Source organism: Marmota flaviventris, chromosome 5 (genome assembly GCF_047511675.1).
Source record: "Marmota flaviventris isolate mMarFla1 chromosome 5, mMarFla1.hap1, whole genome shotgun sequence".
NCBI lineage: Eukaryota > Metazoa > Chordata > Mammalia > Rodentia > Sciuridae > Marmota > Marmota flaviventris.
This window is the reverse complement of record NC_092502.1, coordinates 117,040,398-117,059,147: the sequence shown is the minus strand read 5'-3', so window position 1 is coordinate 117,059,147 and position 18,750 is coordinate 117,040,398. Positions and strand designations below refer to the sequence as shown.

Below are 18,750 nucleotides of genomic sequence, written 5' to 3'. Positions count from 1 at the left end.
TGTCCTTTGGGGCAGAAAATTCTCCCTGTGTTAATTTACTAGGGCTGCCATAACAAAATGCCAAGCTGAGTGGCTTAAACAACAGAAATTTATTTTCTCACAGATCTGGAAGTTGAAAGTTCAAGGTCAAGGTGCTGGTAGGTCTGGTGTTGTCTGTCCTTGGCTTGCAGATGGTTATCCTCTTGCTGTCTCTTCATATGATTGTCCCTTCACATACAAGCACCCCTGATGTCACTTCCTTTTATAAGGACCCAAGTTGTATTAGATTAAGGACCCATCCTAACAGCCTCCTTTTATCGTATTCAATCAGCTGTTTAAAAACCTTATCTTCATACACTGAGGGTGCTGTCTTTAGGATTTCAACATGTGAATTTTTGGGAAACAGTTCAGTCTATAACACTTTGTTAGCCCTCTTTCACTCTTAACTGGCACTAATTTACTAGGATTTAAGCACACTTTAGGTCTCTCATCTTAAATATATCCCTTTCACCCTAGATTCTTCTTCAACTTTATCTGTAATTTCTGTAATTATTTCCTGTAACTTTTTTTCTCCTGTATTGAGGATTGAATCTAGTGGTGCCTTATGACTGAGCTACATCTCCAACTTTTATTTATTATTATTTTGGAGAAGGGGTCTCACTAAGTTGCTTAGGACCTTGCTAAGTTGCTGAGGCTGACCTTCAATTTGTGATCCTCCTGCCTCAGCTTCCAGAGTCTCAGGGATTATAGGCTTGTGCCACCATGCCCAGCCTTTCTCAACATTTCTTGAAAAAGTTGTCTTTATTCATTTTTTAAAAATCTCATTACATTTTTCTCCCGGTATTTTGATGTCTGATAATCTATTGCAGTCACTGAATTTCATGGGATGGTGTTCAACATTGACCTCACTATTGCTAAAGCTAATGGCATCTTTTTAAACATTTGTCATTTTGAGACAAATCTTCCTTGAAATTTTCTTATGCTTTTTGGACATATTTTCTCTCTTTCCCTCTATCATATTAGCCAGTCTTTTTTGGTTTATCTTTTTTTCTCGGAACACTTCACATGTTTTTTTATACTCTGGGGTACTATCTTCTGCTCTCTTTTCCCTCTGTCTACTTTCTGTGAATGGTCTCATCTTTGGTGACCTCAACTAGCTTTGTTTTGAAGACTCCCTAATTGTTGTCATTTTAGTACAGCTTGATCTTCAACTTTGTTGCATTATTGTGATCCTAAGATACTTTAAACTTAATGTCAGAAAAATTATGTATCAAGCTTAATTTTCTCTTCCTTTTGTGACCCATTTATTCTGTAGTCACTTGGAAAACCCCAAGATATGATCTCTTCACTCTTATTACTTTGTGTACTACCCTTCTTTTCCCGTCCTTCCATTACCTGATTATTTACCAAATCTTGTTTTACCTTGTTTCTCTGGTTCTTTTTCCCTGCTGCTCCTATGTTGGTTTTGGGCTATCATTTATCTGACTTTTTTTCCCCCCCATTTTGTGTCATTAGGGATTCGAACCTAGGGTCTTGGGCTCTACCAAGGAGCTATATCCCCAGCCCTGTCTGAGCTTTGTTATAAATCTTCTAAGTGATTTCTGGCTATGAAGTGTGTATTCCATCCTTCTTTACTCTTTTTCTGCATGCAGATTATGGTGGTGTTTTAATTTCAATATGCAAACTGTAATATTAAAATTCGTACTACCTAGTTTAGGAAGTAAGGACCTCAGTGAAATGGATCTTGCTTGCTTTTCTCACCTTCTGCTCATGTTCTGTACTGCTTGCTTCACATCCTTATATCATTGTGAACTATTTACAATTCCTCAAAAGTATTGGGGTGGTTTTTTTTTTTTTTTTTTTTAAGATTCAGACCTTGATGTGTCTATAAATGTACCCATCACCTGTCTGACAAACATCTATAATGCTCACTCATCACTCAGCTGAAATACTATGTTTCTTTTCCTCTTGGAAGACTCTCCCAACCTCCAGAGAGTGATATAGGTCCTCCTCTTACCTTCTTACATAGCAGCTTGTTTTTGCCTTTAATACTGTATTGTAATTGTTGTCTTTTTTCCTCTGTAGTCTTAAATGCAAAGATTTCCTTATTTTCAGTGCCTGGCTGATAGAGGCTGCTGGATTATTGATTATTGTGAATGTAAATTGAGTAACTGGAGTTGAAAGAAGGTAGATTGTTGTATCCTCTGGGGGTTAGACTTGAAAAGGAAGAGTCTTGAGTACTAGTTGTAGCTTTACACAACTAAAAGCAGAGATTGGAATTTTTTTTGTAGAATTCTTTTATTTCATAATTATTCATCACTTTCATATGTGATTCATCACGTTCATATTCTAGATTATCGGACATGGCTTTAAACAAATGAAAGTCTCTGGTCTTCGGACCTTAAATTCTGATCAGGAAAGTCTATACTATAAACACATTATACATATTAGAATGTTCGATACTTAATAGTGTTACGCAGATTAAAAAGGCAATCAGGACCAGAAAGTTTCTGGATTGAGGGATCAACTATTTTAGATTGGCTGTTTGGGAACATCTTCTAGTGGAGGGCACCCTGCCTGGTTATAGTTTCTTACCATTGAAACAAAGTGCTCTAACTAGGGCTGGGGATGTGGCTCAAGCGGTAGCGCGCTCGCCTGGCATGCATGCGGCCCGCCGGGTTCGATCCTCAGCACCACATACAAACAAAGGTGTTGTGTCCACCGAAAACTAAAAAATAAATATTAAAAAAAAATTCTCTCTCTAAAAAAAAAGTGCTCTAACTAGAATACTTGTTGTTTTTCTTTTTTTATTTGTGTGTGTATGTTGGGGGGTGGGGCGGTGCTGAGGATATTTAACCCAGAGGTGCTTTATCCTTGAGGTACATCACTGCCTACACCCCTTTTTGTAATTTTTAATTTTGAGACAGGGTCTTGTTAAGTTGGCTGAGGCTGGCTTTGAATTTGCAATCCTCTTACCTCAGCCTCAGATTATAGGCTCTTTTACTTTTTTTTTTTTTTGGTGGGGGGGGTGGGGGGTACCGGGGATTGAACCCAGGGGCCCTTTACAACTGAGCTACATCTCTAGCCCTATTTATTTTTTGAGACAGGGTCTTGGTAACTTGCCTAGATTGATTTATTTTAACTGCTTTAGCCTCCTGAGTTGCTCTGATTACAGGTGTGTACCACTGTGCCTACTTGCCATTTAAAGAACTGATATGAATAGCTCCAGGGTGATAGAATTTTGTGCATTTTGGTATTTGGGGTTTAACTCAGGGCCTTGCATGTGCTAGACAAATGGTTTACCACTGAGCTATATCCAACCCTTTTTTTAAAAAAACATTGAGATGGGTTCTTGCTAAGTTGCTAAGGCTAGTTTTGAACTTGAGATTTTCCTGCCTTAGCCTCCTAGATGGTTAGGATTACAGGTGTGTGCTACCATGCCCAGCAGGTATGAAGGTGATTTTAGTGATGGAATGTAGAATGTTTATTTTTTATTTTACATACCTATACATGACAGTAGAGTTTTGTTTTTTTTTTTTTTTTTGGTACTGGGGATTGAACCCAGGGACACCCAACCACTGAGCCACATTCCCATCCCTTTTTATATTTTATTTATAGACAGCTAAGTTGCTTAGAGCCTCCCTAAGTTGCTGAGGCTGGCTTTTAACTCACAGTCCTCCTGCCTCAGCCTCCCAACTCCCCAGATGCTGGGATTACAAACATGTGCTACTACGCCGGGCTGTAGAGTGTATTTTGACATATCTTACATACATGAAATGTAACTTATTCTAATTAGGATCTCATTCTTGTGGTTGTACATGAGGTGGACTTTCACTGGTGATATGCTCATATATGAAAAGTTATGTCTGATTCATTCTACTGTCTTTCCTATTCCCATCCTCCCCACCCCCATCTTTCCCTTCATTCCCCTTCATCTTATCCATGAACCTTTATGCCTCCACCCCTTTGTTGTGTTTTAGCATCTGCAGATCAGAGAGAACATTTGGTCTTTGGGTTTTTGAACTGGTTTATTTCATTTAGCATGATAGTCTCTGAATCGTTTCTTTTTTTTTTTTTTAACAAAAGTCATATGAAGTCATTCTTTTTTATGGCTAAGTAATATTCCATTGTGTAAATGTACCACATTTTCTTTATCCATTCGTTGAAGGGCACATAGGTTGGTTCTGTAGCTTAGCTTTTGTGAGTTGAGCTGCTATGAACATTGATGTGGCTGCCTCACTATAGTATGCTGATTTTAAGTCCTTTGGGTATAGACTGAAGAGTGGGCTTTATATGTGCTAGACAAGTGCTTTACCACTGAGCAATATCTAGCCCTTTATTAAAAAAAACTGGGTCAAATGGTGGTTCCATTCCAGGTTTTCTGAGGAATCTCCATACTGCTTTCCAGAGTGGTTGTACCAGTTTGTATTCCCATCAATGTATGAGTGAGCCTTTTTTTCCCGCATCCTTGCCAACCAACATTTATTGTTACTTGTATTCTTGATAATTGCCATTCTGACTGGAGTGAAATGGAATGTCAGTGTCGTTTTAATTTGCATTTTTATAATTGCTAGAGATATTGAACATTTTTTATATATTAGTTGTTCATGTATTTCTTCCTCTGTGAATTATCTTTCAGTCCTTTTGCCTGTTTATTGATTGTGCTATTTGTGTTTTTTTGGTGTTAAATTTTTTGAGTTCTTTATATATCCTGGAGATTAATGCTCTATCTGAGGTGCAGGTGGCAAAGATTTTCTCCCATTCTGTAGGTTCTCTGTTCATGTTCTTGATTGTGTCTTTTCTTGTGAAGAAATATTTTAGTTTTATACCATGATTCTTGATTTTACTTCTTGCACTTTAGGAGTCTTGTTAAGGAAGTTGGTTCCTAAGCCTATATGATGGAAAGTTGGGCCTACATTTTTTTCTAGTAGGTGTAGGGTCTCTGGTCTAATGCCTGGGTCCTTTATTCATTTTGAGTTGAGTTTTGTGCAGGGTGAGAGATAGGGATTCAATTTCATTCTGCTTTATATGGCTTTCCAGTTTTCCCAGCACCATTTGTTGAAGAGGTTGATGGTACCTTTGTCTAGTATGAGAGAACTATTTATGTGTTTTTGTCTCTGTATCTAAATGTAGAATTTTTGTTTTAATTATAGGCACTGAGTATACTAGCCCCTACATAATTGCATAAGTGGAGTTTTATAAATGCATTGACTCATTAGGCTGAACTCACAGATTGAATTTCTTCTATTATGTAAGAATAGAGACAGTGACTTCCTGGACCAGTAATTGGAAACTATTGATCAATGCCGTCTGTATTTGGAGAGGACTGATAATCCTTGACACTTAGCAGAAGGTTTTTCACTAAGTTTAAAATATCATTTATAGTTTATTACATTTAATTTAGGCTGTGTTGTTATTCTAGTTCAGTGTCTTACTCAAAACAGCTTTTCCTTCCTATATCTTTGTTTTATATCAGAGAAGGAACTTTAAAAGCAATAAGCATATAATTGTTGTTCTTTAGTAGTCTTTGTACAGATGAATATTTTTGTGTTTCTGCTAAAGATATGTCAGAAGGTGGTAGTGATAGCAGTTGGGGCCTCTTTTAAGTTTTAACTTTTTCTATCAGGGGTGATCAGTCCTGGAGACTTTTATGTATACCAAACAAGTGACTCCTTACAGTTTATACAATGCCATTGTACTGAAAACTCCCAGTGAGACACAATTTTTGGATTTATTGGATAGGGCTTCTCTTGGCTGCATATATTGCCTTCTTACTGACAGTACAATTTATCCATTTATTTTTTCCTACACTGAAAAATATGATCCTCAGGCATAGATTTTTTTTTGTTGTTGTAGTTAATTTATGTATCTTAAGTGGTAAATATAGTGTTTGGCATTTTAGAGCATTCAGTACATATTTGTTGAATAAATAAAAACAGAAAAGTTAAATGATAAATCATGTAAATATCAGAAAATTGATTGGAAAATACAGAATCAGAACAAGCTGTATTAGATATGCCCAGTGAAAAGTATCCTTCAATTTTGTTGGTTTTATGTACACCATTTTGGTATAGGAAGGTACAGAATAATTGCTTCATTTATTCAGTTTTTTTTAGCCATTTAGCATACTGTCTACTTTTTAAAAAATATTTTTTAGTTGTAAAAGGATCTTTTCTTTAATTAATTTATTTATATGCGGTGCTGAGGATCGAACCCAGCACCTCACACATGCCAGGCAAGTGCTGTACCACTGAGCCACAACCCCAGGCCCCTACTGTCTACTTTCATAGTATTTTTTGGTAGATATTTTCCTCTTTACTTTGATACAATTCCTTTTCTTTCAGAAGGATTGTTGTTCCTTTACTTCTTTTTTACTTTTTCTTTTTTTAAAATTTGTTTTAATTAGTTATACATAATAGTAGAATGCACTTATATACTTCAATGTATCATACATAGATGGGATATAATTTCTCATTTTTCTGAGTATACATATTGTAGAATCACATTGGTCATACAGTCACATACATACATAGAGTAATAATATCTGTTTCATTCTACTATTTTTCTTATCCCCACATCCTCTGCTTTCCCCTCCTTTCACTTCCCTCCACCTAATCTAAGGTAACTTTATTTTTTTAATTTTTATTTTTTGCATTACAATTCTTAATACACATAAATACCATGTTTTTTGTTTTCTCACTTTTTCTAAAAGTCTGTCCTCCACTCAGCAATTACAAATTGCATTGTTTTGTTCAGTTTATCATACATACCTTTAATTTATTATATCCATTTTACTATGCTAAGTGATGTCATGTATAAATGAATAAGACACAATTCTTGGCTTTATATGGTTCATGATTTTGTAGATGAGGTAAAATTAAACAAGGAAGTAGGTCTAATAGAAGTGTGTATAGAATAGTGGCATGGAGGAAGGAGCCTGTCTAGTAAAGATTTTCAGAGGAGGTAATGCCTGCCGTGAGCAACAACTTCAGAGAGCTCTATGTTCATTAGCTGCCATTAAAAACAATTTATTATAGACAGAATTGTATAATAAAGCCTCTTACACCCATCATCCAGCCTGAATAATTCATCAACTTTTTTTTTTTTTTTTGTGGTGCTAGGAATCGAACTCAGGGGCACTTTACCATTGAGTTACATCCCCAGTGCTTTTCATTTTGAGATGATCTTGCCAAGTTGCTGAGGGTCTTTCTAAATTGCTTAGGCTGTCCTTGAACTTGTGATCCTCCTGCCTCAGTCTCTAGTTGCTGGGATCACTTATGTGTCACCTCACTTGGCTAACATATTGCCTTTTTCTAGTTTGCTTTTGATTCCAGGCAGTTTTCTAATATCTTTTATCTATAATTCCTCAAGAATATATTTTCTTTTCCTGTTGTTTTATTCTTAGAATTTAGCTTTAGATTATGATTTAATTTACAGGAATTTAACTGTCTTTGAAAATCTATGACAGCCAGGTGTGGTGGCCTAGGCCTTAATTCCTAGCTACTCAAGAGTCTGAGGCCAGCCTGGGCAACTTATCCCCAAAGTAAAAGAGTGCTGGGGATGTAGCTTGGTAGCACACTGCTAGGTTCAATCCCCAGTGCAGGGAGAGGAAGTTAATACATCTTCTTTTTATTCCTTTGTGAGAAATGCTCCTGAAATACATGCTAAATACTATATTCCTCCTACATTTCACCAAAAGGCAACTCTCTGAAGTTTGTTTTTGTTTTTGTTTTCTGTACCTGGGATTGAACTGAGGGGCACTCAACCACTGAGCCGCATCCCCAGCCCTATTTTGTGTTTTATTTAGAGACAGGGTCTCACTGAGTTCCTTTAGTGCCTCGATTTTGCTGAGGCTGACTTTGAACTTGTGATTCTCCTGCCTCAGCCTCCCAAGCTACTGGGTTTATAGGCATGCACCACCGCACCTGGCAACTCTCTTAAGTGCCTGTTTTTCAAGGGGAAAAATTGGAACTTTCAAGTTCTCAGTGTCACTTTTGTGATGGTTTGCATCTGGCTATGCTTTTGCCTCTTTCTGAATATTTTTCCTTTTTAAAATCACTAGGTGGTTTCATTGCTCATATCACTTTGTTCTTGAGTCACAGTTTCTTGGTCTCCTTATGGTAAATAAAATATTGCTTTCCCTTGTTACATTTTATTAAATTCCTTCATATTTGCTTTGAATCTCAAAAACACATTCATATATTCTCACATTTTTTAAAAATTATTTTTTAGTTGTAGTTGGACACAATACCTTTATTTTATTTATTTTTATGTGGTGCTGAGGTTTGAACCCAGGGCCTCGCACGTGCTAGGTGAGCACTGTACCCCTGAGCTACAACCCCAGCCCCTCTCACATTTTCTTGTAGAGAGTACTTTTAGTGATGCAGTATTTAACTATAGAAGAGGTGACTACTGTATGAAAGTTCTTTGGCTGTCATGTTCTGCTTCAAGGTGAATCCTAACTTTTTTGCTTTGTGCTATTCTTTGAACTCCCATTTACTTCTTTGCAAGAGCTTGCTATTTTTTCCTGTGTCTTGAATCTTGAAAACCTTATTAACATTTCCACATGATTGTTCTGGCTAAGTGGCCACTGAGAATTCCTACTCTTCCTCCAGCTCTCAAGGGAAAAGGATGCTAGGAGCACATTCTTTAATGTGTGATATGTACTTCTCACCATTGGGTGGCACTGCAGATTACATAAAAACAAAAAAATTTTTTTTTTCATTTTTAGGAATGGTTGACTTAGTACACAAAGAAACAAGGTGATGTGGTTAATGTCATGAAAAAATACTTAGAGATTAAAGACATTATTGTCAACAGATACAAATTTATTTTTCTTTTATGTGATGAAAGTGTACTATATGTAAATTAAAGTAAATAAAAAATTAGAACTTCCTGGTTAGTTTCTCCCCCCCCAGGCTATTAAATATTTTAAACTATTGTCTTTATGAACACCAAATAGTAAAAATATTAAGTGCCTATGGAACCAGACTAGGTGCCTGTCACCAGACAAATAGATAAAGAAAATGTTGTATACACACAGTAGAGTTTTACTCAGCCATAAAGAGGAATGACATTGTTGGTAGATGGAGAACATCATGCTAAGTGAAATAAGCCAGATTCAGAAGTTGAGGGTTCAGTGCTTTATCTCCTATTTGTAAGCTACAACAAGAAAAGGAAAAAAGGAATTAAAAAAAGGGTGATCTCACAAAAATAGAAGGCAAACCAATAGAGTACAGGAAATGGAGAAAGAGGGAGGGAGGAGGGAGACCGTGTTAGAAGTACTGGGGAATGTACAAATCTAGCACAATGAATCTTGTTTAGATGTGTAATTATGATGCACTAATTGAAATAATAGAAGGAAAATCAGTAGAATAGTGCAAGTGGAGTATAGGGTGGGAAATGGAATGTACTGGGGAATGAGATTGATCAAATTATATGTATGTATGAATATGGGAAAATGAGCTCCAGTATTATGTATAATTATAATGTACCAATACAAAAAATATTAAGTGCCTTGAGAAGATTATTTGCAGTTAAAACTGCTGTTTGATAAGATTCAGAGTTCCTTTTGAATGAGGAATATTGTCTCTAGGTAAACATTGCTATCACAAATCCAGATACTATGAGAACAATGTTGATGATGTACTTTTGCTCCTAAAGACCAAGTTTATATATATATATATATTTTTTGCTACCTTGGGTTGAACTCAGGGGCACTCAACCTCTGAGCCACATCCCTAGCCCTATTTTGTATTTTATTTAGAGACACGGTCTCACCTAGTTGCTTAGTGCTTGGATAAATTGCTGAGGCTGGCTTTGAACTCGTGATCCTCCTGTCTCGGTCTCCTGAGCCACTGGGATTACAGACTTGTGCCATGGTGCCTGGCTCTAAGTTTATAAGTTTTTATGATGAGAATGCAATTAATGACAGGCATTTTGCCAGAGGGAGTGGTTTGTGAAGTAAAGCCAGCGAGCCACTAAGTGTGGAGATTCCTTATTGGTTGACTGATGTATCTAGTTTATGCTAATTAAGATAAGCTGTGTGGAATGTATAAATACCTCTGTTGTCCTACAATAAACGGCTCCCACTCCTGCTGTATCGATCTACACAAGTTCTAATATCAGTGGTTGTTAATACTCAAGCCATGTTTTTAATTTCTTTAGTTACTTTTCCTTGTCTTTTGCTGATTTTGATATTTATGTACTCAGAGCTCATTACAATAGTTTTATGGAGGTATAATTCATAGACTATATTATTTACCCATTGAAAGTATACAATTCAGTGGCTTTTAGTATATTCAGAATTGCAGAATTGTGCAGGTATCATTACAGTCAATTTTTAAACATTTTCTTTCTGTTTTTTTTTTTTTTTTTTTTTGTATAGGGAATTGAACCCAGGGTTTCTGGAAATGTGTACTTCAGAATAGTTGTGTGCATTATGCTACTGTGTGGAGGGTTCTATAAATGTCTGTTAGTGTTAGTTTGAGTAAAACATTAAAACTTTTATTTTCTTGTTGATCTTCTATTCATTATTGAAAATGGTACAGCTTAGGTCTTCAGCTGCCCTTTGAGTATGCTGGTGTGGGCAAAATGGGGAGACCCATTGTTCTTGGCTTGTTACCCTTTGGCAGTTTCTGTCCCAGGCATGGTGCCTGAGTGAAGAAGAGAGTCCCAGATCTCTAGCTTTGCTTGCTTGATATTCAGAGAGCTACTGTAACAATGGTTGAATGAGAAATGCTGGCTGACAGCCCCTTCTGTGGAGAAACTGTAGTTCTAGGCTAGTAGCTGGGGGGTGAGAGAGCCCTGTCTGTGTTGGTCACCTCTGGCTGTGTAGAGCTTCTGTCTCATTGGAGCAGAACTGGGTTCATGGCTCAAATGCCACAGATTCATGGTGTTCTTACTAAGGCTTAGTAGTATTTCTTGCATAGATGTTTCTCTATTTGCTGTATGCTGTGTGACACTTTCCAGAGACTTTGGTTTTTATAATTTTACAGCTAGGTTTTGTTTTGCTATGGATAGTGTCTGTGAAACTCCTCATGTTCCAAGAAGAGTTCTTTCTCTGTTTCATTTAAAGTACAAGTTGGGTCAGGAGTATTGATTATATAAGATTGAGCATTTTTGGTGTTTCAGAGTTGAGTTTGTAGATTTACTACATTATATCAAGAGGCACATTAAGGGAGGAACCTGTTACCAGATCTCCTCCTGCCCTTTGAGAGTTCTCTTTTTATTCTTGAATAAATTCTACTCAAAAAAAAAAAAAAAAAAAAAAAAGAGGCATTAAGGTCAGTTGTATTGCTACTATTGATACCAAGTTTGCTCTCCTGGTTTAGATGGTGACTGGTGGACTCTTTCATTCTAAAGTTTGTTTCTTCACTGCATTTGGCAAGTAATCTGTGATATACTTGGACACACTGGAAACATTCTGTTCCCCAGCAACTGTTCTTAATGATTTTAGCATCCATTATTATTGATCCATGCCAAATAAGTTATTTTACTATTGGAATTCTCAGGATTTTGAAATTCTTTTTTTCTTAAACTTTTACTGTAATCTTACCCCTCTTTTTCTTAGTCAGCTCACTTAACTGCATTTTATAGTAACTAAGGATAAACACAGATAATGCAGTCTGAAGAAAATTGCTATGACTGAAATTATAGTTTCTGCAGGCTTGAGAAGTCTTTCTAGGTGGAAGGCAGAAGTGCTGAATTGTCTCTTGTTTATTCATTTCTTTTAATGAAAATGTTTACATTATACAGACACATTTGTAAAACCTTGAACTTTAGATTTATACTCTTTATTTCTGTGGGGGAAATATACTCTGGTTTATAACTGGTATGCTGGAAATTATTCATTACAGTTTGTTTTAATAAGAAGAATAGTTCCTTTTGCCTCAAACTTCAATGTTCTATAGACTATTGCTAGAGAACAGGGACTTATCCAAAAAAACTATTGCATTGCCTGCCACAAAATTGTGTTCCATGCTAGGTGCAGTGGCACATGTCTGTATTCTCAGTGGCTTGGGAGGCTGAGGCAGGAAGATTGTGAGTTCAGAGCCAGCCTCAGCAACTTAGGAGGCCCCTACATAACTCAGTGAGAACCTCTGTCTCTAATTAAAATATATAAAAAGAGGGGAGCTATGGATGTGGTTTAGTGTTGAGCATAATCTCTGATACTAAAAGGGGGAAAAATTGGTGCTCCAAAAATGTGTGAACTGAGCTCTTCCTTCAGGACAGTATGGGGTCTTCTTAGAAGCAAGGATCAGGGAAGGGGAGAGGGAAACAGTGTTGTATTTTGGATAGGACCAAGGTAGGGCAAAATGCTGGAGGTAGGTAGGGATGGGAAATTCTGGCAGCTTTCATTATAAGAGGTAAATAGTGAGATATGTGGATAATAAAGATAATATTATATAGGCTTAGGAATTACTTTGCTCTGAAGTTTCAGAGAGATTAAGAGTTTGTATGATTTCTGCACAGTCTTTGCTCATGGGGGAAATTTAGGAGTTGGTATTAGTGATTTTTCAAGTAGTAGCCCAAAATAGAACCATGGCTCTTTTCTTTATTTTTGTATTGGTGGGGGTAGGATAGGAATGAGTTCTGGTAGAGCCTTTCTTTTATTCATTTATTCATATCATTACGTTCATATATTCTTTTCTATCCTATGTTTTTTTTTTGCACTTATATGAAAAATACATATTTTGCCTTATTAAGGTCCTATATGATCTCTTTTTGCCTACTTCTATTCATTGTGTTGCATTTTCCTCTTCTTGCTGTCAGTCATACTGACCTCTCGGAGTTTGTTTCTAAATTGAGTTTGTTTCTAAATCATAAGGCCTGGGCTTTTTTTGTTTGTTGTTTTCCCTGTCCTGGGGTACTGCTTTCAGATCTTTGCATGGCAGGCTCTCTCTTTATCATTCATGTTTCATAAAGGTCACTTAGAGAAGCCTTCTCTGAATAATCAGTCTAAAGAACATGTCTAATCACAGTGGGTGTTTTTTTTTTTTTTTAATTTTTAGTACTAAAGATTTAACCTAGGGTTGCTTTATCACTAAGCCATATCCCTGCCCTTTTAATTTTTTAAAATTTGAAACAGGGTCGATAAGTTGCTGAGGCTGGCCTTAAACTTGGAAATCTCCTACTTTAGCCTCCTGAGTTGCTGGCACACAGCAAGTTTTCAACATTCTTACTGAATGAATAAGTCACTTAATTAGCTACCATGTAGTTCAGTGTGAAGTACTTTTTTATTTTTATTTTTTTTGAGAATTTTAATATTTATTTTTTAGTTATCGGCGGATACAACATCTTTGTTTTGTATGTGGTGCTGAGGATCGAACCCGGGCCGCACGCATGCCAGGCAAGCACGCTACCGCTTGAGCCACATCCCCAGCCCCAATGAAGTACTTTTTTAAAAACATTTTTTAAAGTTGTAGATGGATAGAATGCCTTTATTTATTTGTTTATTTTTATGTGGTGCTGAGGATCAAACCCAGTGCCTCATGCATGCTAGGCAAGCACTCTGCCACTGAGCTCCAGCTCCAGCCTGTGAAGTATTTTTATTATTTTATTTTTTAATATTTATGTTTTACTTTTAAGTGGACACAATATTTTATATTTATGTGGTGCTGAGGATCGAACCCAGGGCCCCTGCATGCTAGGCGAGCTCTCTACTGCTGAGCCACAACCCCAGGCGCCGCCCTCCATCCCCCCCCTCCCACCCCCAGTACTTTTTTGTTCAAAGAAATTTTTTGTTTTGGATTAGCCCTCCTTTACTTACATAGACTTTAATGTGGTTAATTTTCCTTAAAAGTTGTAATATTTAGGGTCGATTTTTTATTTAATCAATATTTGGAACTTTTCTGTTTTACTATAATTTAGTAACTTTTAATAAAGGAAGTAATTTGTTTTGGGTTAAAGACTTTCAGGGTTTAAGTTATTTGCTTAGAGTCTTGAACAGGCAATGGTATTTAACCAGAATTTAGGAATTTCGTGTTTTGTATTTGTTCCCCACCCCTGTCCCTAAAATGCTAGTATCTTTTATTTATATGGCACAGTAAACGGCAGTTTCATTTAGAAATAAATTGATTTTAAGTTAATGATTTGAATTATTTTTAGGTAAGAATGTGGGTGGCACATAGAAAAGTAGAAGTCAATAAGAAGCATGGAGTTGGTGAATGATTAAAATGAAGGAGTGTTTCAGAACATGAAAACTTTTTTTCTCCATTTATGTTACTGTTAGTTTTTGTTACATATAATGTATACTAACATATGTTAATTTATTGCCAGGTTTCCATGGATCTCAATAGTGCCAGTACTGTAGTTCTTCAGGTCTTAACACAGGCCACCAGTCAGGATACTGCTGTTTTAAAACCAGCCGAGGAACAATTGAAACAGTGGGAGACACAGCCAGGTTTCTATTCAGTGTTGTTGGTAAGTACTTCTAAAATGGTTTATTTTTACTTTTAATAAGATGAGACATCATTATTTTCATTATTCCAAAAATCTGGATTTGGGTTCAGTGGTAGAACATTTGCTTAGTATATGTGCACCCCTGGATTTGATCTCAGCACTGCAAAAAAATTGAAAAGCTAGGTTTATTGGTAGTTTAATGGAATGAATACAAATGTTTAGCTGTCACAGGTATTACAATTATCACATTAATTTGGGACACAACTTACTGAGGGTCTTTAAAAAATATTTGTTAATAGACCAACATTTGAGATCTTTCCTTTTCATTGCAACTTGATTATAACTTTTAGCAAATGAAGTCATTTGCTTTGGCTATATTCTTTATGGAATATAAATTTTACTTTTTGAAACATTTTGTATAAATAGTTGTACAGTGCATTCCTAAGTCTGCTCAGAAAGCAACCCACTGTGGTTATTTTAGTTTTAGCACATTGATCTAATGTCCTGATTTCACTTTCATATTTTGTTTATATTTCTACCCTAATTAATTTATGTTATTAGTTGTTCAGGTCCTCATACTGCATCTTCAGGCTCAGGTATACTGTGCTTAAGTTTATTTCCTTTTAAAACATCATGATTGGGCTGGGGTTGTGGCTCAGTGACGGAGTGCTTTCCTAGCTTGTGTGAGTCTTTGGGTTTGATTCTCAGCACCACATATAAATAAATAAATAATAAAGGTCCATTAACAACTAAAAAAAAATTAAAATATTAAAAAAATCATTTATTTTCTCATCTAAAAATTTCATTTCCTTGACACATCTGATTTTTTTTTTCTCGGTGTTTTGAAACATAGTACAATAATTTAAGGAGTTTAAAATTTTTGGTTCATTAATCAAAATTATCTCTCAGTGCCAGAGTAGAACTCTTTTTTTGTGATGACAGTCTTCCCCAATCATTTCTGCTGAAAAATTAAAAATTCTGATTGATGTTTTGAGATTGAGTTTCTGGTTAAGGCAATGAAGCTACCAGCTAGTATTTTTGACTGGGTCACACATTTAGAGCAAAATTGTTTACTATATCATTTAAACTAGAATAAATCATAGCAACTGACATGTATTTTTTTGAATTCTTGCCTAGAACGATTTGGTTTGTTAAATTTGAGAAGATACTTATGGTGATGAGGGGAATTAAGTGTTATTCTGAATATAACATGAAAATTGGCAGTTTGGTTTAATAACAAAAAGGTAAAAAATGGTTTGATTTTAAAAGATACTAAAGAAAATACCTTGTTTACATAACCCTAGCATGTTTAAATTTTGGGCACAGTGTAAATCTTTAGAATATCTCTGAGTATCTTTAACTTTCATATGCTTATTTAAGCGAATATGCTCTATAATTTGCTTATGCATCTTCAGGCCAAAATATGTTTTGGAATTTATTATTTTAATTATTATTAATAAATCAATTTTTGTGATTGAATTCTGGATTGCCAGCATGATAGGCAAGTGCTGTACAGCTGAGCTACATGCCTTCTTTATTTTATTTTATTTAAGTATCTAAATCTTTTTTCCCATATTTATTTGTTTTGGGATATTTATGTATTGATAAATTGATAATTTATATGGTGTGTGGTACTTTTATTTATTAAAAATAATGTATGTATTTATATTTGTGTATGTAGACATTTGTATAAGATACTATATATATGGCTTCTACTGAGTATGGTGAAGCATCCCAGGTATGCAGATAGGCTGTGTATGTATATGAATCAATTTCTATTTTATATACATTTATTTGGTTATATATATATTTATAGTTTTATTTATGTGTACTTATGTATGTTTAAATAGTCAGTATTTATCAAATAACACTAGTTTTGCTCAGGTATTCTTAACAGGTTTCAGGCTTATCATGAAAGGCCTAAAAGGATATCTGGAAAACTTCACAGGGCTCATGCTTTGGTGCAAATTGCCTAAATCCTTGTTTTTTGGTACCAGGCATTGAAGTCAGGGGCACTTAACCACTGAGCCATATCCCCAATCCCTTTTTGTATTTTTATTTAGAGATAAGATCTCACTGAATTGCTTAGGGCCTTCCTAAGTTGCTGAGGCTAGGGATCCTCCTGCAATCCTCCTGCCTCAGCCTCTGTAATCACTAGAATTACAGGAGTGTGCCACTGTGCCTGGCTTACCTAGTTCTTCTTGGTTTTTGTTTTTACTACATTGAATTTTTCTTCTTAGCGGGATAGGAATTAGATTTCTTGTAGAAGAAATAGATTACAATAGCTTAAAAAGCTGTCATAGGGCTGGGACTGTAGCTCACGGGCAGAGTGTTTGCCTAGCATGTGTGAGGCATAGGGTTTGATTCATAGCACCACATTAAAAAAAATATATATATATATATATATATATATATAGTAAATGCTGTCCATTAACAACTACAAACATGACAGTTTTTTTTAAATCATTTTTTTCTCCTTTGCACATTAAATCTATATTTGTCCTAGCTGTTCATTCTAATCTGTAGATTCCCAAACTTCTATACCTTATCTCAGGTTTGTGTTGTAGTCCAGTTATTTAAAGTACTTGTGGAATATTTCTACTTTAACTCATAACCTGCAGCTTGATGACTCTTGGTTCCCCAAGTGTAGCTGAGACTGGCTGATTAAGACCCACCAACTTCCATAATATTTTCCACATTACTTCCATTCATTCACCAATCTGTTTAATAGGTATTTGAAAAATTTCTATTGTATCTGGCATGTGGTAGATTCTAGGTGTAAGACAAGACTTAATCTAGTAGTATGGAAGGTAGACAAGTAAAATGTCAAAATTAAATGGGATTGATGTGAAAAACAAAAATCTTTTTTTTTCTTTCTTTTTTTTTTTTTTTTTTTGGTGGTGCGGGGATCCAACCCAAGGCCTTCTACATGCAAGGCAAGCACTCTATCAATTGAGCTATATCCCCAGCCCCACAAAAAACACTTTTTTTTTTTTTTTTTTACAATGGAGATCCAAAAGAGGAACTCTGACTCAGTTGTCAATGGTCTTAAGGAGTAAATGGGAAATATATAGTTATCCTTGTAAGTTTTTAAACGTACAGACATATTTTCTAAAAAGAGAATTATAACATACATATATGTTTTTAATACTTAACATATGGATTTTTTTTTCATAGCAAAGAATATACTTCCACATAATTATATTTGGCTTTGGGGTTTTCCCACACAAGGTTGTATTTAAGAGGTCATCACTGGGAATTTGAGTTGTTTTTGATCTGAGTGTAGTACAATTTCAGTCAATGTTTATCATGTACTTAAACACATTCCTTCAGTTATTGTATGTACCAACTATTCCAGATAAGTTTTTTCCAAAGAAATTAAACATTAAATTTTCAATACTTGTAATGTTTTAAAGTATAGTATTTGTGTAAGTTTTGCATTCTTATGTTTCTCTGTACATTTAGAACTAACAGTACAAGTTGTCTTAATGTTTTGACTAACATTTTTAAAGGTCATTGAACATTGAAAATTTCCCTTTGGTTTTTAATATTACGATCATGTTTTGTGGTTTAGTTTGCATTGTTATTTTTAGGGTCTCCATTTACTGTGTAAAACAAGGACTGTGGATTATGATTAGGATTAACACAGTGAATAAATCTTTTGAGTAATGGTTAATTTTGAGAAGTGATTCACATCATGTCTGGCTTTATGTCACATAAAATGTTCTGCTCTCTAACTTATTTGTAAGCATGACTGGTGCTTCTCCATAACACCTGGAACTGAGGCTTGAACCCAGAGAACTCTATCATTGAGTTAATCCCCAGCCCTGTTTATGTTTATTTGGAGACAGGCTCTCATTAAGCTGCTTAGGGGCTAGCTAAATTGCTGAGGCTGGCCTTTAATTTGTAATTCTACCTCAGTTTCTCAAATCACTGGGATTATAGGTATGTGCCACCACACTGGTTGCATGTTTTGATAAGGAGCATTGATAATATGAAATAGATTATTTATTTTATAGCATCTGTTAACTACCCAGAGGCTTTGATTCCTTAGGATCTTTGAATCTCTGCTATGGTGGGTCTACTTTTTTTTTAAAATTATTATTATTTAGGAGGTAATTATTTCAGGGGTGTGTGTGTGTAGTTAGGATAGTTATTTGAAATAAAATTAGGTTTGCTAGTTTCTCAGTTTAATTTTTCACTAGAGAAATTTTCAAATACTTGTAAAAAGTAGAATAGTATAATGAATTTCCCATGTCTTTGTTCAGCTTAAACAGTAAACCTTCTACTGAGCAGGTATGCTTGCTTATATGAATCATGGAACGATGTATATTTAGAAAATATCAATATAATATATGTAGTGATAAA

The 18,750-nt window shown here is 35.3% G+C and overlaps 1 protein-coding gene across 5 annotated transcripts in view; it reads left to right on the top strand.

Moving 5' to 3' along the window:
- Positions 1-18,750, top strand: part of Ipo11 (importin 11) — a 202,416-nt gene that overhangs the window by 10,557 nt on the left and 173,109 nt on the right. For all 5 annotated transcript variants that reach the window (XM_071612569.1, XM_071612568.1, XM_071612567.1 and 2 more), the window contains one exon: positions 14,260-14,403. In XM_071612569.1, the coding sequence (XP_071468670.1) occupies positions 14,266-14,403 (138 nt within the window). In that variant the 5' untranslated portion in view covers positions 14,260-14,265. The remainder of the gene's footprint in view (positions 1-14,259; positions 14,404-18,750) is intronic.